Source organism: Brienomyrus brachyistius, chromosome 6 (genome assembly GCF_023856365.1).
Source record: "Brienomyrus brachyistius isolate T26 chromosome 6, BBRACH_0.4, whole genome shotgun sequence".
Classification (NCBI taxonomy): domain Eukaryota; kingdom Metazoa; phylum Chordata; class Actinopteri; order Osteoglossiformes; family Mormyridae; genus Brienomyrus; species Brienomyrus brachyistius.
In genome coordinates, this window is record NC_064538.1 from 2,929,442 (window position 1) to 2,956,364 (window position 26,923).

General features: G+C 45.4%; 2 protein-coding genes across 12 annotated transcripts in view; one reads left to right on the plus strand and one right to left on the minus strand.

Annotated features, from left to right (window-relative positions):
• megf6a (multiple EGF-like-domains 6a) overlaps positions 1-4,579 on the plus strand; it is an 80,028-nt gene extending 75,449 nt beyond the window's left edge. For all 4 annotated transcript variants that reach the window (XM_049017032.1, XM_049017034.1, XM_049017033.1 and 1 more), the window contains 6 exons: positions 67-195; positions 422-550; positions 680-808; positions 961-1,089; positions 1,876-2,004; positions 2,679-4,579. In XM_049017032.1, coding sequence (XP_048872989.1) covers positions 67-195; positions 422-550; positions 680-808; positions 961-1,089; positions 1,876-2,004; positions 2,679-2,755 — 722 coding nt within the window. In that variant the 3' untranslated portion in view covers positions 2,756-4,579. The remainder of the gene's footprint in view (positions 1-66; positions 196-421; positions 551-679; positions 809-960; positions 1,090-1,875; positions 2,005-2,678) is intronic.
• A 1,993-nt stretch (positions 4,580-6,572) lies between these two features.
• Positions 6,573-26,923, minus strand: part of kcnab2b (potassium voltage-gated channel subfamily A regulatory beta subunit 2b) — an 87,002-nt gene continuing 66,651 nt past the window's right edge. For 4 of the 8 annotated variants that reach the window (XM_049017044.1, XM_049017039.1, XM_049017036.1 and 1 more), the window contains 14 exons: positions 25,957-26,000; positions 25,437-25,474; positions 24,530-24,609; positions 22,693-22,737; positions 22,137-22,181; positions 21,409-21,452; positions 21,153-21,239; positions 20,118-20,162; positions 16,928-17,013; positions 16,608-16,728; positions 16,405-16,499; positions 14,467-14,587; positions 12,283-12,371; positions 6,573-10,937 (listed from right to left, as the gene is read on the minus strand). In XM_049017044.1, coding sequence (XP_048873001.1) covers positions 10,848-10,937; positions 12,283-12,371; positions 14,467-14,587; positions 16,405-16,499; positions 16,608-16,728; positions 16,928-17,013; positions 20,118-20,162; positions 21,153-21,239; positions 21,409-21,452; positions 22,137-22,181; positions 22,693-22,737; positions 24,530-24,609; positions 25,437-25,474; positions 25,957-26,000 — 1,030 coding nt within the window. In that variant the 3' untranslated portion in view covers positions 6,573-10,847. The remainder of the gene's footprint in view (positions 10,938-12,282; positions 12,372-14,466; positions 14,588-16,404; positions 16,500-16,607; positions 16,729-16,927; positions 17,014-20,117; positions 20,163-21,152; positions 21,240-21,408; positions 21,453-22,136; positions 22,182-22,692; positions 22,738-24,529; positions 24,610-25,436; positions 25,475-25,956; positions 26,001-26,923) is intronic. The other 4 variants (XM_049017045.1, XM_049017040.1, XM_049017038.1 and 1 more) reach the window with 1 other exon arrangement.

The window sequence follows — 26,923 nt, forward strand, 5'->3', positions numbered from 1 at the left end:
TTCCCAGCACCACCAGCTGGCTGTGTCAGGTCACTGCGATGAAAGCACTGCGTGCCTGTCCCACAGAGTGCACACAGGGCCGGTTTGGGGAGGGCTGCGCACAGGTCTGTCGCTGCAGGAATGGAGGGAAGTGTGACCCTGCTTCCGGGGCCTGTACCTGCGGCTTGGGCTGGACGGGACACACCTGTGAGACAGGTGAGGTGTGGCGAGAGACATACGTAACTTATAAAGGAGCGAAGGGACTTTGCTGAAGTTAGCAGCACCTTGCATTCTTTGTTACTTTAATTCCTTCATTGAGATTGAAGAGTAAATTGAAACTGAAGGAACTGAATGACATAACTCCGGGAAGCAGGGAAGGATGACATCTGTGAGCAGGGTGAAGTGCAGCGGCAGATTTCTGATTGGCTGTCTCCCCCATCAGAATGCCCCCCAGGCCGATACGGTGCCGGCTGCCAGCAGCTTTGCGAGTGCCAGAACGGCGGGATGTGTGACAGAGCGAGCGGCGCCTGCCAGTGCCCGCTGGGTTACTACGGCAACCTCTGCGAGCACGGTGAGATGCTCGCCAGGGCGTTTCTGGGCGGTACCCATGAAGCAGAGTGTGTCTCTTTCCCCATTTGGTTCTAAAGGCGCCTTAACACAGCTCTGCCTAAACCACCCCCCCCCTAATTTGTGCCACCAGCATGTCCCTCAGGATTCCACGGTCCACGCTGCCAGCGGGCCTGTGACTGCCGAAACGGCGCCCCCTGTCACCCAAGCACTGGCAAGTGCATCTGCCCTGCTGGGTACCAAGGTCCTCGGTGCGACAGGGGTGAGGCCTGAGGCTGGGCAGTGAAGCCCCCCATCATAACCATCTGCTTCCCTGCTACCATCACAGAGCCCAGCTTATTTCAGCTCCGCGTTCCATCCATTCTCCTTTCCCCTACTGTCCCCCCCCCCCCCCCCCTTGTGTCTCCTTCCCAGTGTGTCAGCAGGGCCGGTTTGGAGAGGACTGTACCCACAAGTGCGACTGCGCTGAGTCTGCCCCCTGTGACCCCGTAAACGGCAGCTGCCTGTGCCCCCCTGGCAGGACGGGGGCCAGGTGTGACCTGGGTAAGGACGGCATGGCCGGAGTTCTCAGCGTGACCTTCAGCAGGCTTTCCAGGCCTGGGGTGGTGTGGGTATTTCGAGCATGTTGTTCACGTTACAACCAAAAGGCGAACACACAGCTGACACAGGGATACGGTTTCGTACGGATCTCTCCGCAGATTTAGGAGGATGAAGGGGTAAGTCAGGTTTAACCCCGTTCGGTTTTAGTGGCTAGGTTAAGCTGCCCAGTTTGAGGGCGCACCTGCATGAAGCTGTGTTTTCTTGGGTGTGCCAAAGTTTAGATGTGCTTGAAATAGAGGAGGTGAGTGATGAGGCACGCATTCTATATCTGCTCCCATAAGAGGCTGACCTGGACATCTCTGTTGCCCATTCGGCTCAGCTTTTCAGGGATTGATGGTTGGATTTCCAAAGTTGGCGCTACGGGGATTGATTGACGGTCTTTTTAAGAGCTGGTGCAGTGGGATTGGTAGCAGTTTCCAGGGTCGATGCGATGAGAGTCGATGGATGTTTTTCTAGAATCTGATGTCATGGGCTTTGATGGATCGTTTTCTAAGAGCTGATGTCACAGCAGTTGATGGATGGTTTTCTGGAACTGGTGTTAAATGGATTGATTAATGCCTTTTTCAAGGTACAGTAGACATTTTCTAAGGGCACCAGTTTATTATACGTATAATGAAGCTGTTTTCCTGTGGCCGTATATAGCGTGAAGTCTGCTCCACATGCCCTGCGTCAGAGGAATCACCCATTTTTCTGTGTCACATCACACTGTCACGTAGACTCTGATTTCAGAGTGCACGGCGAACCACTACGGGCCTGACTGTGCACAGATCTGCGAGTGTGCAAATGGGGCGCAGTGCAATCCCCGCAATGGCCACTGCACCTGTCTGCATGGCTGGATAGGACTCACCTGTACGGAAGGTAAGGTCACAGTACAAAGGAGACGCCGCTGTGTGTAATATTTGCACCAATGCATAGGAATTCTTTCCTTTTCACGAATCTCGTCTTGCTCTCCTTTGAGATAGACGCATATACAAGTGAAAGTGAGGTTTGGTGTCAGAGCACAGGGTCACCACTTTATCTGCCCCCCCGGGACATTTTTCAGAGTTAAGAGCCTTACTCAAGGCCCCCGTGGGTACGATAGTACTAATCGTGCCCCCCTACCCCCCTGGCCCCACCGTTTGCTTGCTTAGGTGTACATTTAACTCGTCCATTCTTGTTGCTCTTTTTATGGTGTCACATGGATCTGAATAGAGATCCCATAAGCGTCAGAGGAAAGACCTCGGCCTGTAGACTATGTGATTGTGCTTTCTGTCTTAGCGCAGGGGCACTGCCCACATCTGCCGCTTTCTAAATATACAGTACAGCTCCGGTATCCAGTGTCCAGTGATACAGTTCCTGAGGTGAACTAACAAGAAGCCATCATACTTAGCAAACTGCATTTTGACTTATAAGGCAGCTCTGCCCCAATCACAGACTCGCAAGCTGCCTTATGAGTTTCTCATTATCCACTTAACACATGAAAAGAGGTTTCCAGACCCGCTGCTTCTCCCAGGATTGGCTGTGTCTCTCCTCATGCCTGTTATTATTTTCAGGCGGACGTCCCCAGCCACCCCCCCAGCCCCATAACAGCACAGGAGGGATTCAGTCATACCAACAGCCACCTGTATAGCGCCCCCTGTTGACCAGATGGAGCTAGGAACTGCAGAGCAAGGAACAGAGGAACACTGCTAGGAAAGAGGCAGCTGGGATTTAACTCTGCCAATGTGAGGCACTGCTGAAGCTGAGCAGCGGTGGAGGAAGAGGGCTGGGTCTCCTAAAGAGGTTACCTCTGCACAGCCCTCTCCTTTATTTGAACCTCGTCATCTAACGGACCACATCTGCCCGTGCTGTGGACCCAGAACAGATGGGATTAGCAGTGACTCTGCTGCAATGGTGCCCCTTTAATGAACATCATAAGAAACAGGAAGGACAAAGAAAACACACATCTGTACAGAGTATATTCCGCATATTTCTGTCATTTAAGGAAGGGTTTAATACGACTTTTACATAACGGTCATTTGTAATTTATTAATCAATGTAAAAAATAAAATAAAATAGCAAACTCTGTCAAAGGAAACACTTGAAAACAGCGTCGGAAACATGCAAGACTTAAAACTCGCAGACGCCGATACGGGACGATGGCTGTACATCTGCAGTTTTGCTCCAGTTGCTCACCACAGAAAGTTCATTACCATCCCACACAAGTAAGATACTTTCATCATGCTTGATTGCAGGTATAATCTAGTATGTTTACATCATAATTATTACATGTTTGTGTATTAATATGTTTGTGTATGTTCATGGTTGTTTTCATTTACATCAGTTATATGTCAGCTCATATATATATATATATATATATATATATATATATATATATATATATATATATATATATATATATATATATATATATATACATGTATGCATATGTAATTATATGTGGATTGAAATGTTTTATATTTTTCTAGCAGCCAATTTTTGATATTAGTGTATAACTGCATCCCTGATTTGCACAGGTTTTTTAAACTTCGGAAGATGTCAGGTTGAGTTGCAGTTTCACAGTTTGTTTCATTTCATTTTGCTAAATGAAATATACGTGTCTGGGTCACGTGCATTTATGCAACGTCATGGTGCATATCTGATGTGAACTCAAAGTGCAGCTCAGTGCGACAGGAGCAACGAAGATGAAACACATGAATACACAGAATCGACCAATGAAGTTTCGAGTCATGCGGGCAGCCAATGACGAAGAACCCTGTCTGTCCAGTACAAAGACATCTGTTAACTCTGTAGGTGTCCCTACAACTGCTTTTGTGTTTGGGGCTTTAGCTCAGCAAATACAACTTGGAACATTATAGGTTAATTGAACACCCTATCCGAAGCAAAGATTGAGATTTGAACCAATAAGCTTCAGGCTATAAAGCCTGGACATAGAGAGCTGAAGAGAACTGTCCACGTGCCTCGAATACACAGGGGACTTCCACACATACATATGTCTGTTCTCAGCACAAAGCCTAGAGTGTGTGAGTGTGTGTGTGTGTGTGTGTGCGCATGCGTGTGTGTGTGTGTGTGCGCATGCATGTGTGTGTGTGTGCGCATGCGTGTGTGTGTGTGTGTGCGCATGTGTGTGTGTGTGTGTGCGCATGCGTGTGTGTGCGCATGCGTGTGTGTGTGTGCGTATGCGTGTGTGTGTGTGCGCATGCGTGTGTGTGTGTGTGTGTGCATGCGTGTGTGTTGAGTCCCTGCTGGATGAGCTGCTTCCTCCACGGCGCCTTCAGAAACAGAGTATCATGTCATTCTATGTAGCTGTACTCTTATATTTTGTTGAAGGAATGTTCTTTATCCTGCATTTTCATTTTTTGTAACTTTTTTTTTATGTAGTTTCAAGTATGATAAATGGTAACACACAAAGGTTGTGATTATTTTATTGAGTGATAAAGGAATATTGGATAAATACTGTTGAATGATACTTTTTTGCACATGGGTCCATGAAAATCAGACAAGAACTTTGCTGTGTATTCATTTTAACAGTCATACTCATGGTGTGTATTCATAACAGTCACACTCATGGTGTGTATTCATAACAGTCATACTCATGGTGTGTATTCATAACAGTCATACTCATGGTGTGTATTCATAACAGTCATACTCAAAAGCTCAAATACAATATATTTCACAAATATCACATTGAAACATTCAGTAATGCTTTACATTAACTGATCCTTCATAATGCATTCATTATGCATTCATAGAACATTCATTGTACTTTCATGATGCATTCATAGAACATTCATAAGCAGCATGCAAGTATACCTTAACATCCTAACATCCCTTAACAGCTTCAATATACATTAATAACAATCATTATATGATTATGCAATTATAATGTTTCTTTGTATCATATAATGTTTCTTATTAATGGATATTAAAGCTGTTAAGGTATGTTAGGATGTTAAGGTATACTTACACGCTGGTTATGAAGGATTTATGAATGCATTACAAAGGTTCCATTAACATAAAGCCTTAAATCTTTTAATATGTATATATATATATATATATATATATATATATATATATATATATATATATATATTTTATATATATATATATATATATTTCAACATTTAATGGCAGTGAAGACTGCACGTAGATATAATTACACCTGATTTATACACATGCCTTGTGGGCTGACCATGCACAGGATGGCAGGTGGGGATTACGGCCAGTGCCAGGTGGATTGCAGCCGCGAGGAAGAAGCACCAAGACAGATTAAACCTTGGCAACGGGCACCGGCCTTGGCAACGGGCACCGGACTTGGCAATGTGGGATGTTATCTCTCTGGTAGGGGCGGAGCCAGAGGGGAGAAAAGTCCTCAGACGATGTGGAACCAGACCTCATAGGGATGGAACCTAAGGGTTCCCCATGCTGAGAGCCCAGGCGGTTGCGGGGTACTGTGACGTAACGCCATGGCACCCTCTCCGAAACGAGCGGAGTGCTTCTGATAAGTGAGGGAGAGACTCCTACTGAAGAAGCATACGGTAAGTACCTTGGTACCCGGCGGGACCGTAAAATCGAGAGGCTACTCCTTCAGCTCGAGTGGAGGCGGCTCGTTTGGGTTCGGCTTCTCCAAAGGATGCTGCCTGGGCGGGTCCCAGGAGAGATGCGTCAGGCCCGTTCCACAGGGAGCGGACCCCGAGGAAGACACGGACACGTTGAAGGGAATGTATGGGAGGGGCTCTGGATCCCCATCAGACGGGGGATCTTGTCTGAGGACCCGTCATCCTGCCACTAGCTGAAGAAACGGAGGGAAAACCAGAGACGATGATTCATGTGTATATATCAGACCTCGCCGTGCGGTATTTTGAATGTCAGTCATTTATTTCACTGACACTGTGTTTCATTCACCCGCTCAGAGATTTCGGTGTGGAGCACACAGCATATCCTATGTTTCAGCTAAGGGTCTTCCTTTGTTAAAAAACATCACAGAAGGGTTAGCCAAGACAGCAGGTGTGCTTGATAGGAGAGCTGTGACTTTGAGAGCCACCACCAGTGTTAATATGCAGGATCAGTCATTAATGCAACTCACTTCTTATTGGCTAATAGTTAGTTCACTAAGAACTTCAAGCAGACTTAGAGACACGTCCGCACCCACAGAAAAACATGGACGTTCATTTTTGGTTCAAACTGTAGTACACCATGATGGTGTAAGCACTGCAATTGCTTGGGGGCAGTGTGCAGCACAGTAGACGCTGTGTCTGTGACCAGAAGGTCGCCGGTTCGGACCTCATGGTCAGCAGAATGATCTCACTGTTGAATTGCTGCGAGAAGCCCTTAACCCACGAATTATTAAGGGACTTGTTTCTCAAAAATTGTATGCCACTTCAAATAAATGCTTCGGCTAAACAAATAAAACGTAATAGCCAAGTGAAATATCAGAGGAAGCACGGTTACCTTTCATGAGTTTTTATTTTCATTTCTTATATACTGTAGCTGTACATACTGTCCTGACTTCAGTTTCAAGCACAATACATATTAAGCTCGGCTCTCTGATGAAAGTAAAACAAGCAGTGGACTAATGACAGCCACTCATATATACAAATATCACACTATATACAAGAAAGTGTCAGAAGGTTATTGTTATTTAGGTTTGAAAATGTACAATCTGCTAGCAGTTATGACATATAATTCCTTGAACAACAGAAATATTTCGGAGTCACTCCCAACAGAAAATGTGTACATGTTAAAAAATAGGATACATTTTTAAATATAATTATTTGACTTCTATTAGAATTAGAGTAATACGTTTGACAGTATCGCTAAGCTCAAACCCAACTCGCTTCCCACTCCTGTACCACTTGCCATTAGTGTACAGCAGTTTAATACAGCAGCCTTCCGCTCACTGTGGTCCCACACTCCAGAGGCTATGAGCCATGATGGCTACAGGGCAACATAAGCGGAGTCACAAGTCCTGGGTCTGCCATTCCGCAAATTCTCCTGACAAAGCTGAAGATGGCTTTTATTTACATTTTGCCCTGTGTGTGTGTGTGTGTGTGTGTGTGTGTGTGTTCCCAGATCAGTGTGCTGTTAGGGTGTTGCGATCCACGCATGCAGCGACCCAGCTGCGGGGATGAGATGAAGGATCTCGCCTCTGCTGTGGAGAGCGGAAGGCGTCAAGACGATGATGCGACCTGCAGAAATGGATGGCGGTGCGTATCGCCTCATTCCTCGAGGCCAAACATAACTGTCAAGCTGCATGCAGACACGACGAGGGGCAGGACAGGGGAGGCCTGGGCAGCAGGAGCCGAACAAGCCAAACAAAACCTTTATGTGTTTAATTCTCTCTGCGTCATCGGTTGAAAACAAATGTGTAAGACACCAGCTTTATATATCGATGACAAATCAATGACATGAGCTGACATGTTGCACCAGGAAGCTCTATTCCCGGGGTTTTTCACTTTAAAATTAACATTTTTTTCCTTTTGAGAAATAGGAAACACTGTTGCTCTATAGTAATCTTTGGTTCCTCGAGCAGAGAAGGCGATCATCAATAGCCTGAGCACTGGCTCATACAGCCACAAATAGCAACTTTGCAAAGTTTGTTTGTATTCCAATAAATATTTTCATTTTCCTCACAGAAACAACGCCAGATACAAGATGCCATTTTTGCATTAAGTGTGTAAATACATATAATCTCGAATCATATCAATGATCAAATAAAATATCTAACGATAAAAAAAAAACATACAGACAGGTTAAATGCCATTTTAGCAAACCTCTTGAAAACTCGCAGCGCATGAAATTGAGAAGCAGAGAGAGAGATATTCGCTGGAGTTGAGGGTCAGTCAACTGCAGGGTCCAGTTGTTGACCGTAGATATTAGTTATCAGGGCTTTGATACAGATAATATCTTGTGCACAGACTAAACATAACTCAGCATTGCTGACATCTTGCCAACTTCGTGGTTTGCATTAGCACTGCGACATCCAAAGGTCAAATTCCTCTCTTTGATAAAGTCAAACCGTAACATTAATGGCTCTTCTCTACTGAGATATTTGCATGTCCAGCTTACGTCAGGCTTAGTTTCCAGCATTTCTGCTCGACACATAAGTAAACAGTCCTGTGCTAGAACCCCACTCAAAAAAGGCTATAAGGATACATATGTCATCATGTAGTTGGTAGGAGTGCATACAAGTGCAATTTTCATGTCATGTAACATTGAAAAAGATATTTCAAAATATAATAAAATACAGTTATTACATGTATATGTAAAGTTTGATACTGTTGCCATTTTTTCTTACAGAGCAGCAAGCAATAACTGCTAATACTGAGTAAATAGTCATGCATAGATGAGTGGTGGGACCACTTTAACGCGTCTGTAGCGTGTAGAAGTCTCACAGAGCTCGCTTTACAACACAATGCCGCATCCTTCACCGCTACTGCTAACAGGACTGAACGTGTGACTAATTTCTGGCGTTAGTGCACGTGCAAGTGTGCCCGAAACAGCAACGATGCAGACAGTTTCTGCTTTGTCCAGTAGGGGGAGCAACATTCAAACAAAAAAACATAATCAGATGCATAATCGTTATCACAAAAAAAAAGTACAAAGTTCAGCCCCTAATTTATTGAAATTTCTCTTATGGCTGGATCATTCTTTGTACCTCCAGCCAAATTCAAGCTGCTAAGAAGATGAGAAACTCGTATTAATTGGATAACTATACTACTGTTATTAATTACTGGCTCCATCTGTTGGCAAATTGTCCATCTTTGCATTTTAAAGAAAGTGCTCCTCTTACTCAGCAACTGGAGTGTAAAGAACCAGGAGCGATGGAACCCTGCCTTTCAAAGGGAAGGACCAACCTCACGCTGGATATTTTAGAAAATCACAATATTTAAGTCAGTACTACTGACACATAATGCCGGAATTTAGCTTCTTAGTCACAGCGGTGTCTCTTGTACATTCATTGAACAAAAATATTTCAAGAGCGAGTTTTACTTAAAGCACAGAAAAACTTAGTTCAAGTTTTGTGAAATTAAAGCAAGTAACTCTATGATGGGAAATAAGTGGATAATTTAACTCATCCACCAATTATAAATTATAAATTAAATTGCATTATAGAAATAAGTGCCTGATATGCTTAAGGGAATTAACCCCCCCCCCCCCCAACCATCACTACCACCCTCTCCACAACCAGAGAACATCTATTCCTGCTAGATTAAATATTAAAATGAGAAAACTTTACTGAAGGACCCCCCCAGGAAAACAGGGAGAGGGAGAGATGCAGGACCATCACTGTGCTGGAATATGACAAATATGCCGAGCATGCAGCGCGGAAAATGGCAGGTGTGTAATGTGGACGTATATAAAAAGGGGGTGAGAGAGGATATCTACGAGCCCCCACTTCAGCCATGTGCTATGTCTGGAAGAGATGCACCTGGCTATGTGCACTGTCCAGTCCTGTAATGGCAGGCCACCCTGTTACTGGTGACAATGGTTAACTGCTGACCTCACTCAGAAGGAGACTGGAGCAGGGAAACCTTTATGGATCATAACGTCGAACGGCCTGCGTGTCATACCCCTGTCCATCTGATGACAGCTCCGGTTACAATAAACATCTCCAATAAGGATTGGAGGCCGGAACGTGCCTGTGATAGTCTGTCAGTGTAAAACATTGTAAAGGTAGGTGCTTATAATCTCCAGTGACAAAAATAGCTGCGTTTAAATAACCAGATCCGTCCCAAGACAGGTCCCTGACAAAAACTTCATTTACTATCATTAACACTACTGTGTCTGCTGGACTAATGTCGCTGGCAGTTACTGAGGTGAAGGTCTGTAAGAAGTTTTTTTTTTTCATAGCATTGCTCTGCATGGGGGAGGGGGGGGGAGCGATAGAGAATGGTGGGTTAGGTGACATAGCAAGACTGCCGAGCAGGTGCTGCCAAGAAACAGGGAACATGTGTGCAAAACAGCTGATTGGTTGTCGGTGAACGTTTTGATCATGTGACTTCAGAACTGGACAAAGGTTGGACAACAGCGTTCGAAGGTACCGCATACATACATGAATATGTATGGCTTCAACAGCAAGCAGCTAAACGTACTTGCAAGGAACTGACGTATTTTTTTTTTACATAAAATAATAGAAAATAAATAATGATGGCTTTCATGGATGAAGATCAAAGGTTTTTTAGATACTGTAATTTATCTTGACCTAATTCCCTATAACTTGACCTAAATTTCTTATAGCACATCACGTGATTAAAAGATCAATGGAAAAAATGACTGCCAAGCAAACATGTGCTTAAGTTGATAGTCTTTTCCTATGTTTTAAAAATACCCTTTTTTTGCTAAATTAAATGCATTACAGAGTTATCTACAAGTCAATTTCATTCTACATCCATCTAACCGATTAAAATTGTTTCATGTATTTGAACTTGCGTTAATCTAAATCAGTGTTTCCCAATCCGGTCCTTTTGGATCCACAGTCAGTCCATGATTTTGCTCCCTCCCAGCCCCCCTACCTGCCAGTCCACATTTCTTACTTCCTCCCAGGCTCTCGGGGGGAGGGAGCAAAAATGTGGACCGGATGGGGAAACTCTGATCTAAATGATGTCATCCTCCAGGACCAGGGCTACGCTGGTCCCATGGGCACCTTCGTCAGATGAAGCTGAGACAAACAGAAGAACAAGCAGAATTTGAGCGAAGCCATCCAGCAGTCGACACCATTGTTAGGATCGGTAGTCCTTTTTGCTGTAGGGTTTGTTGCCTAGGATACTGTCCACCTCGTGAATGATAGAGGACGACAGCTTTGGAAGAACCTGCGTAAAAAAATTAACAAGGAAATCCAGAGAATAATCAAAAACATACAAACAGAACTCACATCAATCTGAACACCTGTGTGGGAAAAAAAACTGAAATAAAAACACATATAAATTCAAACAAAACATATAAACAAAATCTCAGACAGCTTTGTAATTGCTGATTCACACATTAGTTAATGTTTGTATACCTTGGGTGTTACATTTACCCGGCTTTGCTAATATTCATCCAAAAATGACTTCAGAATTGTATTAACTGATTTCAGTGGGGAAATTCAGCTTTCGGTACATTGTTCAATAGTACTGCAACGGAGTCCCTTTTGGGTTCAGACGTGGCATATGTGTGTGTGTGTGGATTAGGTTTACATTACATTGTAGGGACCACATGTCCCCCACAATGTAATAAAAACCTGTTTTTTTTTTTACAGTTTGGGAACCATTTTTCAGGTCCCCACAAAAATCTGTGACTGCAATAAAAATAAGTTAAAATGCCAAAACTTTCATATTTTGTTTGTTTACTTATGGTTAACGTTAGGGCTGGATTGGGGTTAAGATTGGGATTAGAGTTTTCCCCACAGAAATGAATGGAGAGTCCCCACAAAGATATAATTACAAACCTGTGCATGTGTGTGTCTCTGTGTCTGTGTGGTGTGTGTGTGTGTGTGTGTGTGTGTGTGTGTGTGGGTGTGTACACAATGGACCAACCCAGTGAACAATATAACTTTGGTGGGGAGAGATTTCCACCCGCAGAATTACCATGCACAATGCAGAACATTTTTAATGCCAGTTTTTAAAATTCATTTAAAATTTAAAGTCATTGTTATCAGTGAGAGCAAGAAAGAAAAAAATCAGGATTCCCGGCATCACTGTGCAGCCCGTCTCCGCGTACATAATTAACTGCTAGCATTTTACTGGCAGCCAGTGAAAACAATTCTCATTTATTCATGAGAAACAATTCTGTTATAGAAGATCACCCTTCTGGAAGAGCTGCGAGGCCGAACTGGGATCACGATCAGTGCAGTCACGATAAACAGATATATTTATGATTAATACAGGCAGGTCATTGGCTGTGAAACATAAACCAGGCAGAATGGGGGGAGTGTTCTGTTTCTGCACACACACACACACACACACACACACACACTGTTCTCTGGGTTTCATTATGATACACTCACTGTTTTTGCTTACAGAGACAAACACACCCCGCTGTCAGAAAGAGAGCTATAATTAAGATGTTATTTCAGGAGAAATAGTGACTACAGCACTCTGCACTCACCATTTCGGGTGCACCCTCACACATACTCACGCGTGTACATGCACGCAGAAAGGCGGCACAGTCTCTCACCTGTATTGCTCCGATATTCTCAATCAGCTGGTCTGCGTTGGAGCTTCCCAACAGCACTGAGCTCACGCTTTCGTTTCTGAGGCACCATGCTGCAGGAGACCAGCGAGAAGACAGTCAGGTACCTCAGGAGGCCCCCTCAATGGAGCGGCCTGTCGCACAGCTGCAGACACAGTGGCTTTTCACTGGACACTGCCAAGCGGCCACTGGCTCTCTCACTGGTGACTTATCCCGTCCCCACCTTGTCTGAGAGCCTTCTGCTGGGATGGGGGCCCTCGCGACTGTTGTTGTCCCCCCCCCTGCAGATGACCCGGCTCAACACGCTATCAGGTCTACAGTTTCCGCTGAGAACATGCTTGGGCACTTTCCTTTTACAGGTCACCGCTCCACGCTCGTTACGACACAGATTTAAAGTCCTTTGTTTCTATTTTAAAAACAGATTATGCAACGACAGCCAAAAACAGAAATACGGAAGTGTAAGCAGGATTTAGTGAAAGGGGGTATTTTAGGCCGGTCTAGTTGTTGTTGTTTTGAACTTTTTTTGCTTTAAACATCGCTTGCGCCGCTGACGTGAGGTTTCGTGACGCACAAGCTAAGTAGGGGGGTGGGAGGTTTCAAGCAGCACCCTGTACAGCAGAAACCATCCAGCTTCTCATCCAGGCTGATATTCAGATTGCTTCCAAACTCTAATAACGCTGTTCATGGTGGAACGCAACACCATCATCTTTTACTCATCACTTAACAACCATACTGAGAAATTATGTAAGGCTTCTCTGGCCATAGCTATAGAAGGACCATCCAGAAAAATTAACCACATCTGCCGCCTCTCTGACTGAGACTTTAATATCTCTGTGGGAAATATGCATATTTGACTCAGTGATGCTAATAAATATTCATGCTCAGCTTATTAACAGATGCCTTCTGAGACAACAATTGGCAATGCTTACGTTTCTCTCGTACACATTTGGATAATTACTGAAGCTTTTCAGATTAAGTGCCTTACTTAAGGGTACAACATTTGAGTCCCTCTAAGGATTGAAACCAGCAACCTCAAAACCTCTCGCCTCAATCCATTACTCTACGTGCAAGCCAGTGTCTGACTAAATTTTTGATGGCTAAAAAGTACAAGATTACTTGGATGAGAGACAGATATATTATGTTAACTGTATTTATATATGTTAATGTATTGTATTTATTTTGTTTTAGCACACTATATTTATTATTGTTATGTTTGAAATTTTTACCAATATGTGCATATTCTACCAATATTTTGGTGTTGTGGGACTGTGCACGCCCGGTCTTCAGTAATCTGCAGGGCTGTATAGCCAGGAGAGTTAAAACAAGGAGGTCAAAAGTGGTAGCCCATTGCATAATGGGTCACAATCAATGGGGGCAGCATATGGCTCAGTGGGCGGAGCTTGTGTGCCTGTGATTGGAAGGTCACCGGTTCGAGCCCAGCATTGAGCAAGACCCTTAATCCCTGGCTCCATGGGTGCTGCAACAGGTGGCTGCCCTTCACAGCCAGACACCGACAGAGAGCAAGATGGGGGAAGCAAGAAGAGAAACTTCCCTACAGGGATCAATAGTATCTATTACTATCATTACTGGAGCTGCAGAAAAAAATGCTGAGGACTTGGACCTCAGTGTCCTCAGTGGTAGGTATGGGCACGGTAACCTGCACTTAACCTGAGTATTAAGCGATGTGACATAAAAAATGATCTGATCTGACAAAGACTTCCTGGCTAAACATAGGCTCTGATCCCCCACGACCCTGAACAGGACAAGTGGTTACAGAAAATGGAAGGATGGATAGATCCTGACTAAACAAAAACAGGGATATCTGCTCTGTGATGAGACACCATCTGTGTAACCGCAAGGTGATTATAGTGGTTCTGGAGTCATGACCTCAAGGTTGCTGGCCCAAGTCCTGGAAAGGATTCTGATGCGCCCTTGAATGCTGGAATGAGGCAGCTAATTTGGACGGCTTAAGTAAAACAAAGTGTACTGGTCATTTGGATCATTTTAACTGCACTGTGTATGTTCTTTATTTCCACGGAGAACCAAGGCCTTCGATTACACGCAGGGGATCTGACTGGGCTTCACCGACACACGTGGCTGGCGACAGATGGACGGATAGATGGACGGACAGACAGACAGAAAAAGAGAGAGCAGCAGGACGGCGTGTACCGATGGCGAGCTGAGGCAGCGTGCAGCCCAGCCGCTCCGCGATCGCCTGCAGCTCTTTCAGCTTCGCCTGCTGACGCCGGCCCTCCTCGCTCAGGATCTTGTCTTTCAGCCACTGGTAGCCCTGTCAATATATGGTGTACCTGCTCAAACACCTGCCGCTCAAACACCCGCTGCAGGAACACCGAACACCCGGTACCCCCACAGACTGTTAGCCGTGTCAAGTGTACCCGCTCAATCACCTGCTGATCAAACACCTGCTGCTCAAACACCCACCACAGGCACACAGAACACCCGCCACTCCCAAACACTGTTAGCCTTGTCAATATATGGTGCGGTGTACCTGCTGAAACACCTGCAACTCAAACACTTGCTGTGCAAACACCCGCTGCTGGCACACAGAACACACCCCCACAGACTGGTAACCCTGTCATGGCGTACCTATACTCAAACACCCAATAAATACATATTGCACACAACCACCCAAAAAAATTAAGACACAGTCTACCTGTGCAAATACCTGCCGCTCAAACACCCACTGCAGGCACACAGAATATACCCACTCAGACACATGTGTGTCCCAATACAAAGCGAAATTGCTCAAATACCTGCTATTTAAACACTCACTGCTCAAACACCGGACAAAGACAAACACAACCCACCCACCTACACACAATGCTGACAGTGTACCTGCACAAAAACTATTTAAACACTTGCAGCTCAGGCACCTGACACAAAAATACAGCACACACACATTTAAATGCAATGCTAATAGCGTACCTGCGCAAACACCTGCTATTCAAACACTCACTGCTCATACACATGACACAGATACACACCCACCCACACATGCATTAGTAACCCTGTCAATACAGGAAATACTTAGGTGCCCTCAAACTTCTCAAACACCTGCCACAGCCACATGGTCACACAGACTCCCCTATAGGAAGGACTGTGACCCATCTTGCATCTGGTTAAAGAAAAATTGGAGTGAGTATTCCCAGAAATTTTGGAAATTTTTGGTTCACGCTTTTGGAAGAAATTGTTCCATGATTCACTATTTCATTATTATTTCCCCATTCAAGCCATGTCTGGGAAATCGACGGTTAAACTCATTTCATCAGTCTTCTGTAACATTTCAAGGTTAGACCTATGGCTGGAAAAACAACAGATAAACACAAGAGAGCTATCACAGAAATGTAGAAGCGATGGCAGGGAACACAGATAAACACAAACACAGCGAAACCCTCTTTTAACCTACAGTAAGGAAATGATACTTGTAATATTGATGTAATGTTTATATTCTCTGATATATGCTGGTAATGCATCGGTCATGTGATCTGCAGAACTGAAATGCCATCCCTGATGACAGGATATCATTTGTAAGCACTGGCAACCCAGCCTTTCATTTATCACATGCTTTGTAAGGTTTAGTAAGGATTTTAAGAATTGTGTCCTGAGGGAATTGTCTTCTTTGTAAAAGATTTTGTGACGTGACCGGGTAATCATAAAAAGGAATTTAAATCTTAATAGGGAATTCAAAATTAAATTATTATTGAAATAATGTATCACATTATGTAGGTCGTGCTACAAGTATCGGTTTGATTCAAAACATTTAATAAGATTACCGTAGTAGCCTAATATGCATAATCATTGTTCATTCGGTGAAATGTGATTTTCAAGGTCCGATGCTGAGCAACAAGGAGCAAAGTTCACCCTCCTTCAATGGTTGTGTGCCAGACTCAATCAGGCAGCTCACGAGCACGGACGTGTCGCACACTGACAACAGCGGGGGGGTGTGGGGCATCGGAGGCAGAGAAACAGTGACGCAGCTTCCCGAAGGTATAAGGACAAGAGGACAAGAGTCAACGGGGACAAGAGACAGACACGCGACCAACAGGAGGGCTGAGAGGTCAGAGGTCACACAGCAGCGGAGGCTACCTTCAGAGCGGCCCGCGAGCACGGCGGCACGCCGCTGTCGTATTTCCCTGAGATGATCCCACAGGCCAACGGGGACCATGTCATTGCGCCCACACCTTCGGAAAAAGGGCAGAGCGTCAGGCTCAGGGCAGGTTCTCCCAGGTGAGAAGGCTGCTGGCGCGATGAGGGGGGGGGGGGGGGGGGGGGGGCACACGTCACCTCACCTATTTTGTGGAATAACTCTGGCAATTGCACCTCCACTTTCTCCCGCTGGAACATGTGATACTCGGCCTGCTCGCAGATTGGTGGGATCAGGTTGAACTGCCTTGCTACAGAGTATGCCTCCTACAGGGCGTAAGCAGGATTGCAGGTGAACACGGAAGTACAATGATATTGAATTATTTATCATTATTATGTCTATAAAAATGAAAAACGCAAAACCTACAGTATTGCTTTTATGTTTTTTTGGGTCTGAAAGGTTGTACATTTATTAAAAAGTTCACTTGTGGGTCTTACGCCCCCATGCTGCCAGTGCCAGACTCACCATAATCTCCATGGAGCTCCACCGAGACGTGCCCCAGTACATGGCCATCCCCTGGTTGATCACATGGGTCATCGCTCGCACCGTCTCTGCCAATCAAACGCAGAGGTCACCGTGGTGGGCGGGGATACAAAAAGCCGCAAGGCCGCGGGGGGGGGGGGGGGGGGTGGGGGAGTTAGGGCACAGAAAGTACACAAGAAGGGGGCGGGAATGTGTGTGAGGCTGATGAAAGTATGATGCGAGGTAAGAGACAGAAAAGAGCGAGAGAGGAAAATAAAAAGTAGTGAAACCGGATTTGGGAGTCGGGCCTTTGGAGTCGTTTAGATGAGAATCGAGCAGCATTATGAAAGAAAAGCCATCGAATCGACACAGAACACAGAAGAGTGTCACTGGATACAATTCAGCAGAAGAGAGAAAGTGACAGAACGATACCATCCGCATACACACCTCTACAGTGTAACACAGCACAGGACGGGGCTACAGTGCACCTGACATTAACTCTACGGATCAGAAACGGCTGGCTGATAATGGGTGATGATGGGTGATGATGGGTGATGATGGGTGATGATGGGTGATGATGGGTGATGATGGTCTCCTTTTGGCGGAGCTCAAGTAACCCTAAGAAGCCTCACATACTTGATTGTGAGCAGCACCTAAATTAGTAATAAATAAGAAACTGCTGGGATATCTGCATTATGGCGCCGGGGGGGGGGGGGGGGTGGTGTGAACTGTGTCATACGGACCTTTAACAGCACCCCCCAGCCCCGCCCCCTCGAGAGACGCAGCCGGGCTGTGGTATAGTGTTTCGCGTTTCAAACAGTACGATACACACACTTTTATATGACAGGTGGAAGCACACCGACACACATGCCCCCAAACACAATGCAACAAATACACCAAAACACCAAACCCAGAACGCTGTCTATTCACAAATCTTTTCATTTTCCAAGATGCCGTTTACGCTATAAACAAACTGTACAAGAGATGTGTTTCAATAAAAAACATTTTGGGTCTATTGTGTAGCATTCATCGACGTAAAACACAGTCTGTCTTTTAACGCACTTTAAATGCTGTCGTCTGCAAAAATTTGTGAATACTTTGCATTATTGTAAAAACCACACATGCGAGGTGACAAACAGCAACCAAAAAGAGTCTGGAGATCAGTAGAGTAAAAAGGGACGCGGAGGAGAGGGAAAGAAACTGCACAGCACGGAATCAAGGCACGTTCAGAGCAACAGAAAGGGGGCGCTCTCTCTTCAGCCGTCATCTTGCAGCAGCGGTAATGATGAGTAAATAAATACGCCATGCGGCACGCAGGAGCAAGCGCAGCTCCTCGCCAGTCCAGAGGGAGAAGCGACGGCACATGGGAAAAACCCGTTACTCAGTTGATGGCCTGAAATGGCATGAAACGGAAGCTGTGTGTGTGTGTGTGTGTGTGTGTGTGTGGCTGGCTGTCTGTCTGTCTGTCTGGCTGTCTGTCTGTCTGTCTGGCTGTCTGTCTGTCTGTCTGTCTGTCTGGTGTTTCCGAATTCATTTTCAAATGAGTGAATTGCTCTACTGCTTTGTCCCACCCCTGCGATGTCCGCTTCTGTTTGGGCTGTCCTGGCATAGCGTAGCGCTCCCACCGGACACCGTCAAGGTGCTGCGGGGGGAGGGGGGGGGATGTTCCAACTGCGCTAACGACTCTTCTAGTTTGACACGTCCCTACAGAAATCCCATTCTTAAATAGACATCCCTAAAGGATTTAACAATAGACTCACATCATCAAGGAGACTCACATCACCAAGGCAACTCGCATCACCTAGATGTTCCACTGAGAGCCACAGGAGATCCTTCCTCCGTGCGGTCATTACACTCCTCTCACTCCAGTGGGAAGCAGACCTCCACACCAGCCCACATCAAGTACTGGGAGCACTAGACTCTCGCAGTTTTCTTGACACTTTTGGACTCTGCTTTTAATAGAATTTTACGGACAGTCTGCTTAATTCTTTTGCACACAAATGAGCTACCCTACATTTCTGCACATGTACACAGTGCCCTGTATGCACCCTTTCCACATGCACACTCTTTTTATCCTTTTTGGTCTAATACTTATATTTTACTTGTATTGTATTCTGTTTGGATTATACTCAGATTCCTTATTATATATTGCATTATACTGTATTCATCTTTTATATTGTAGTCTTTATTTTTAGTAATTTTACTCTGAACCAATGAAAAGGAAACCTGTATACCATTCGGTAATGCTTTACATTAACTGCACCTTCATAATGCATTCATAATGCCTTCATAGAACATTCATAAGCAGCATGTAAGTATAGCTTAACATCCTAACACACCTCAACAGCTTTAATATACATTAATAATAAACATTATATGATAATAACAAAAATTAAAATTGTGTAATTATATAATGTTTGTTATTAATGTATATCAAAGCTGATAAAGTGCTAGGATGTTAATGTATACTTACAAGAATGTTCTATGAATGCGTTATGTTGGTGCACTGAATGTTCCAAGAATGCATTATAAAGGTATTATGAAGGTGGTTAATGTAAAATGCTACCTAACAACAGTTGGGAAAAAAATGAAAGAATATATACAATACAAATAATGATAACCCAGAAAATGGAGAGACAAAATATGGGAGACAGGGAATGGGAGCACGAGTTGAAGTTGTTCCTGTCAGTAAGGCTCTATAACCGAGACGGCATGTTGAACGCAGGGTAATGTCCACCACAGGGCTGGTGGAAGAGTGACTGGTTCTGCAGGGTGCTGCCATGCTAGGTACCCAGCATTTCTGTGCCCTGACAGAAAGCAGCGAATGCGAGTCCCCCAGCAGACCTGGGCGTCGTCATGGAGATGGGAGAGGAGTCGCTGGGAAAGCGCATCATCTTAAGCTACTCTCGATTGAGCTGAGTCAGGGACACGCAGTGCAGGGATTCAAGGGGGAAAAAAACACAAATCTGAGTGAATTTTCGGCCTCCAGATTTTACTTGCAAGATGCATGTGAAGGTTAGGATTTCACATATCCATAAAATGCAGTATGTACACCACTACGTTCTACGAGGAAATACAGCATTTTATGGATTTCATGTTCTCCATGTCCGGAAAAGGGCTGGAGAGAATCCGGCCACAGCCACCAGATGCCTCAGTACAGGCTGTCAGTACTTGCACTAAGAGCACTGTGTACCTTCTATGATGAATGGTCTTGACTTTGAACTGTTAAATGGATCTCCTGGTGACATGGGGAAAAGGTTGTGGAAAAAGAAGCATGTATTAATGGAATGATGTCACCGGCGGCCCCAATTCCTGTTAGACTGGGAAATCCATACTGGGAGGAGAAGCCTACTGGTTGCATGCTGCTCCGTACCCATAAAAACACTGCAAAGGCACCATCCCTGTGCTCTTAGCTTCATGGTCAGAGGGGTCTGTGTCTCTCTGAACTGGACGCTGTCATACCTACAGTACTGCTGTCATTCAGCACGCATCATTAACCCAAACCAGCGACAATCTCACTCCCTTATAAGGCTGGGAAGGTGGTTAGACGCTTGGCAGAAGAGCACCCACCAAACAGGGAACCACTAAACTAAAATAAGAAACACCTCCGTTTGCATTTGTCCGTATCTGCAACATTTCGAGCAAACATTCGCTGAATTGTCTGGCAGATACTCCGATCTAGTGAAAATGAACGGGCTTCCAAGCCCGCATCACGCTCAGTACCGAGACACGCACTTCCATCTCCTGCTTATAAGCCTCACTAGATACTTTAGTGGAGCCTTTCAGGTTAGACACCCAGCTGAAAGGTAGAGCAGGACCCCCCCGGGATGCTTAACTGGCTGCTGTTAGGTTGTTTACTGGGTCGGCCTGGGGGGACTGAGGGATGAGATTAATGGTTTTATTTAGATGTGTTCCTTTCTGCTTGGGGGGGGTGTCTTAATGCTGCCCCGCCCTTTTTTCACGCTATCTGTCTTTTCATTTCATTTCGTTCATGTAAACCCCTGCTACCTCTGTGCTGCCCTGGAGCTCCCCCCCCAGGAGAATGCATGAAACTATACTCTTTGTAAGTCACTCCATACAGACATACAGTATCTGCCAGGCAACGTGAAGCCAATGTTCGCTGGGGCCCCTACAAGTGAACAAAGCTGTGCAGCAGAGGTCTTGCATCTGCGGGGTCTAGGCGCCCCCCGCCCTAACATCTCGGAGGCTGGGGGCCTTGGGAGCTCACCTTCCATTGGCGTGTTGGGATCGGGCCGGTTGGCAAACACCACGTCCACGTAATCTAACTGTAGCCGCTCTAGGGAGGCCTTCAGTCCTACACAGTGGGTAGGGGTAGGGTTAGGGGTTAGGGTTAGACAGAAGTTACAGTAAAACAAATGCTGAATACCCACAGAATCATTACACTGTAAGTTACGAAGCAGCGGGATATGATGCCAGCATCGTAGCAATCCCTAAGAAGGCTGAAAGCTATGGGATTCACTTACCCTCTATTATATGCTTTCTGGATAACCCTCTTTCAGTTTCCGCCCTAAAAAAAAGCACAGAACAATATTACACCACTCGGTCTGTCTGTCTTCAGTGCACATAAGTCAATTATTTGCAATGCAAAAAGTCAATTAGCAAATAGCCGAGCACAATTCAACACGGACTGCCTGCAACGGCCGTGCCAGTTTGCAGATCGTGCATAATAAGGGCTCGGCGTTCGATCGCATTAAGCAGGCGTCGCATTTAGAGCCGAGGAGAGAGGCTACCTCCTTACTGCCTCTGCTGAGCAGGACACGGCATACCGGGTCTCCACTGGAGTCACCCAATTAGCAGGTAAATGCAGCACTCAGAAACATCAAAGGGTCATCGGGGTTTTCATCCTGCATTGCGGGGGAACCTTTAATTGGCTCTCAGTGAAAGAGCAAACTGCTCGGGAGATCCCTCCCCCCACCCCCCACACAGGAAGCTATTAACGTGACCCCCACCTCAAAAGAGGAGGATTCAACTGCGCTCCCGGGGGGGGGCCGTGAACAACCAGATAGGAGGCCTTGCTTACTCTCCGTCAGCCCACAGCACCAACGCCCACCCCACCCAACGACCATCGGGCCTTGAGTCAGTCAATCGAGTCCCCGCTTTGTGTGGGTGAGTAATGGGGAAGGACAGAAGTCTAGGTGTGGTCTGTAGCCCCCTCCCCCCTTGGTGTTCTCATCAGGTTCTGCTGACGTACTTTCCACCCCAGAATATCTTGGTGGTGATGACCAGACTGGAGCGCCTGAGGAAGACAGGAGCAGTAAAAATAGGGGAATTGAAAAGGAACACAGCCATCAGACGCCTAAGCGTGTAAGGAGGGCATCTGTTACTGCATCACATATCCCAGCAAACTCATTCACACCACGCACTCCTCACTTTTGCTTCCATGTCTGCTTTTTTTCATCACAACCGCCCTTAATGGTGAACAGTGAAAGCGTGCGACTCTCCTGGACAGACACCAATGAAAGGGCCGGTGCCCCCAGATCGGTAAAGCCCACTTACTCTTTTGATCTTTTCAGAGTATTGCGATAACAGATATACTCACTGAGGCCCATTAGTACGATAATAGGGACTCAAACCTGCAACCATCTGGTGATAGTCCGGGTTCCCTAACCACAATCTCACAGGGCCCGCAGTGAGATAAGGCCTTTAATGTGGGCACTCACTTCATGAGTGTGAACAACTTCCTCTCTCTAGATGACATTTAAGGAAAGCGACGCAGATTAAAAACCAAAACGTTCAGTGGACCGTACCTCCATCCCTTCTTCTTGATTATGGTTCCAAGCACCACTTCTGCCCTGGATAAGAGATGAGAGTCATCGGAAATCAGTGCATCATTTCAGGCATGAGATTTCAGGTTTTCCTTGCATGAATATTATTATTACTGTTAGAATAAGTTTTAATTTGTATTTCTGCTGTACAGTAGCATTGTAGGTCATAGCCCAGGAAAAAGGAAATAAGTGATGAATTGTGAGCAAACAAAGGGAGCGTGCTGCTTTAATAGCCGACAAGTGGCCCTGCCGCAGAAGCGCCGCCTTCTTTAAGAAACACGCGGCTTTTTCCACAGCTCAGTGGTGGGGTGACCTGGGGGTCCCTCCGACTTGCAAAAGTGTCATGGTGCAAAAAACCGCTTCCGAAAGAACTGTACCACTTGAACCCCCCTGGGGATGTTTGAAATAGGTCATTCTGACTAACAGTCAGAGCAAGGTTATGGTATACATGAGAGTATACATGTGAGTATACATTTCATACTCAATACAGACATAAAAACAGTAAATTTCACATAGGAATTCAAGCATTCAATGGTGATCTGTTCAGTACGTCGAATGTTAATTGCTGAGCAGAAACGGGAATCTCCCTCTTCCAGCTATTATCACACAACCCTGTACATAACGCAGCTCTCTGTGAGGTCTAACCACTTTGACAGTAACAACAAAACTGTCATGTCAAAGATGGCTGTGAATACTGTGAATACTGTGAATATGGTGAATACGGTGAATACTGTGAATGCGGTGAATACTGTGAATATGGTGAATACTGTGAATGCGGTGAATACTGTGAATGCGGTGAATACTGTGAATATGGTGAATATGGTGAATACTGTGAATGCGGTGAATACTGTGAATGCGGTGAATACTGTGAATATGGTGAATACTGTGAATATGGTGAATATGGTGAATACTGTGAATGCGGTGAATACTGTGAATATGGTGAATACTGTGAATATGGTGAATACTGTGAATGCGGTGAATACTGTGAATATGGTGAATACTGTGAATATGGTGAATACTGTGAATGCGGTGAATACTGTGAATATGGTGAATACTGTGAATATGGTGAATACTGTGAATATGGTGAATGCGGTGAATACTGTGAATGCGGTGAATACTGTGAATATGGTGAATACTGTGAATATGGTGAATACTGTGAATGCGGTGAATACTGTGAATATGGTGAATACTGTGAATGCGGTGAATACTGTGAATATGGTGAATACTGTGAATATAGTGAATACTGTGAATACTGCGCACATTGTCTTGGATGAGGATGACTGTCTTGTCAAACATAACACCATGGTGATAGAACATTACAGCTGAGTGATGCAATTCCATACACAAATACAGATATAAACGTCTCTATTGTTTAGTTGGCTGAAAATTACTTCACGCATTGGAGTTTTTCCTTAAAAAGAATGTTTTAATCCAATAAAATCATATGCACTTTATCAATTGAATAATGAAGGATTAAATTTGTTATTTCTTTCACTATTTCATGACATGTAGCCTTCACCACCCTGACGCAAAGTCAAGGACGATGACACATGCTGTGGACAATCTGGTCCCTCGGAGGTAAAGTGATCGGACAGGGGTCACCATCAGGAGAGATTAAATCGAGGGCCACGATTCATCTCCATTACAAGGCTGTTAAGTAGCTCACCCCATTAAAAGTAACCTTAGACCCATGAGCTTTCAGCACCTGCAACCTAACAGAAGTGATGATGTTCGTCTTCATTAGTTCTGACATGCAGCTGAACCTGGCACCGGTTGCCACACTCATGGTGAAAAGGGACGGAGGTTGGCGGCCACTCACTTTCCTGCGGCGTAAACCTCCGCCGTGTCAAACAGGTTGATCCCGTTCTCGTACGCCAAAGTCATCAGCTGCTCCGCCATCTTAAGGAGGTAGGATAAGGGAGACAAACAGCAGTCACTTGGGAAGCTCTCGTGTGGACTGATAATCCTCCGAGATGATGGTCGTATTTCTTACCAGAGAGCTTACAAACCCACAAAAAGGCAGCTGGAGGGACCTTTGACCATCCATCCATCCATTTTCCAAACCGCTTATCCTACTGGGTTGCGGGGGGTCCGGAGCCTATCTCAGAATCAATGGGCACGAGGCAGGGAACAACCCAGGATGGGGGGCCAGCCCATCGCAGGGCACACTCACACACCATTCACACACACACGCACACCTACGGGCAATTTAGCAACTCCAATCAGCCTCAGCATGTTTTTGGACTGTGGGGGGAAACCGGAGTACCCGGAGGAAACCCCACGATGACATGGGGAGAACATGCAAACTCCACACACGTGACCCAGGCGGAGACTCGAACCCAGGTCCCAGAGGTGTGAGGCAACAGTGCTAACCACTGCACCACCATGCCGCCCCCTCACCCTAACCACTGCACCACCATGCCCCCCCGACCTTTGACCACTGAGGGATATTTCCCCTCATATTTGCTACGAACTTAATTAAAATGAACTTTTGCTTCTCACTGCTCAGCATGTTTTGTACTTGGATGTTTTTCAGCAAGTTCAACCGTGTTAATACTTTATTTATTATTCAAAGGATTTAAAGGTTTTAATTTATTTTGGTTCCGTAAAACGCCGCCTGCCAGCTCTTTATTTAAATACCAAGCAGCGTTACCTGATCCCACGTTTTTCTAATACGGCATGACAGCAGCCAGCGAAAACATACAGAAAAAGTCGCCCGTTCTCACCTCGTCCGTGACCTGCCCTCCGAAGGTGACCCATGTTCCTGCAGAGGCCACACAGAGGAAGCATTAAGTCAAACAGTGACGTTTCTGACTTGAAGGATCCACAGATCAAACTGCCTGGCCAGCAGAAAGCATTGTTTTCTTGATGCACGTCTTGGAGATTAAAAAATCTGACTCAACTACAAAACAAAAGCAGAAACTAAGAAAAAGGACGTGTCAAGCCGTAAATCTCATCTTGAGGTGATCTAGACAGGAAAGTTGCACTGTGAGTCCCCCGTTGTTACCCACTGTCTCCAGTTCCAATTGGCTTCTTTCAGTCTCATTCTATTTGTACAAAACTATAGAAAACATTGGGCGTGTCAGAGAATGACACTATTTCTGCGGGAAAATGACTTGGTTCTTAATGTGTCCAGCACCTACATGCGGCAGCATTTGCTGCCCAGTCTGCCAAACTAAGAAGACCCTTTTACACTTAGCGCGCTCCCCTTGCAGACCAGTCCTGTTTACACCTACACACACTCACCTAGCCCAAGGCAGGAGACTCTCAGTCCAGATTTTCCAAGGTTCCTGCAAAATTAAAGGACGCACACATTATCATCATGTCAGACACAACTCTAACAAAGGCATTAAGGCAGTTTAGTACCGTCATAATGCGTTATTTTGGGGTGTGGTCAGTGAAAGAGTTGAAGGTGATTATCTAACATTATCTCATTAAAGCTCTCTACACATTCTCCACCCTAAAATCCAGGGCCACCAAGGTAACAAAGACCTTGGATGAGCCTCCTGCTCCGAGACTTCAGCCAGTCCCCCTCAGAGAGAAGGTCTGGACTTGCCCATGGAAGCCGGAAGCGGTATTTGACAAAATAGACCTACATGCTAATGTCAAGATTCCCCCCCACTGACAGGACATCCGTGCCCATGGTCTGAATTGGTGTCCAGCTGGTGGGTAGCGTAAAGGTGGGCCGCGGAGCTGCCAAACTCCCATCCACGTCTTTGTGGAGGGGAAGAGGTCTGGAAAAGGCCTATTTGTACCGGCACAGCTCTGCCCCCACGCTCCAGGCTGCCCACAGCACCTAGTCACAACACCCACCACGTCCACTAGCCACAGATCTCTCGCAAAGACCCAGGGCTCAGATTCAAAGCCATACATCGCAGGAGCAGAAGTCAGACTGACGCATTGCTCATCGCTGCAATGTCTGCGCAGATGCCAGCTAGGAAAAGTGCAAAACATGCATCTATTTTTACAGGCTCTCCTTCCTAAGGAATATCTGAGATTTGAAGTTTATTTATAACTGTCCCTGATGTTCTAAAAGTTACGTTATGCAACCATAGCACAAAAAAGACAAACATATAAACAGTAAGTAATTCCTATTAATGCTGTTTATATGGCGGAGGAGAGATAAACTGCCTCTGAACGCTTAACAGCCGCAGCCGTGTGGAGGGAGGAGAATTATTGATTATTCCTCACTTCCAGGCATTGAACTACTGAT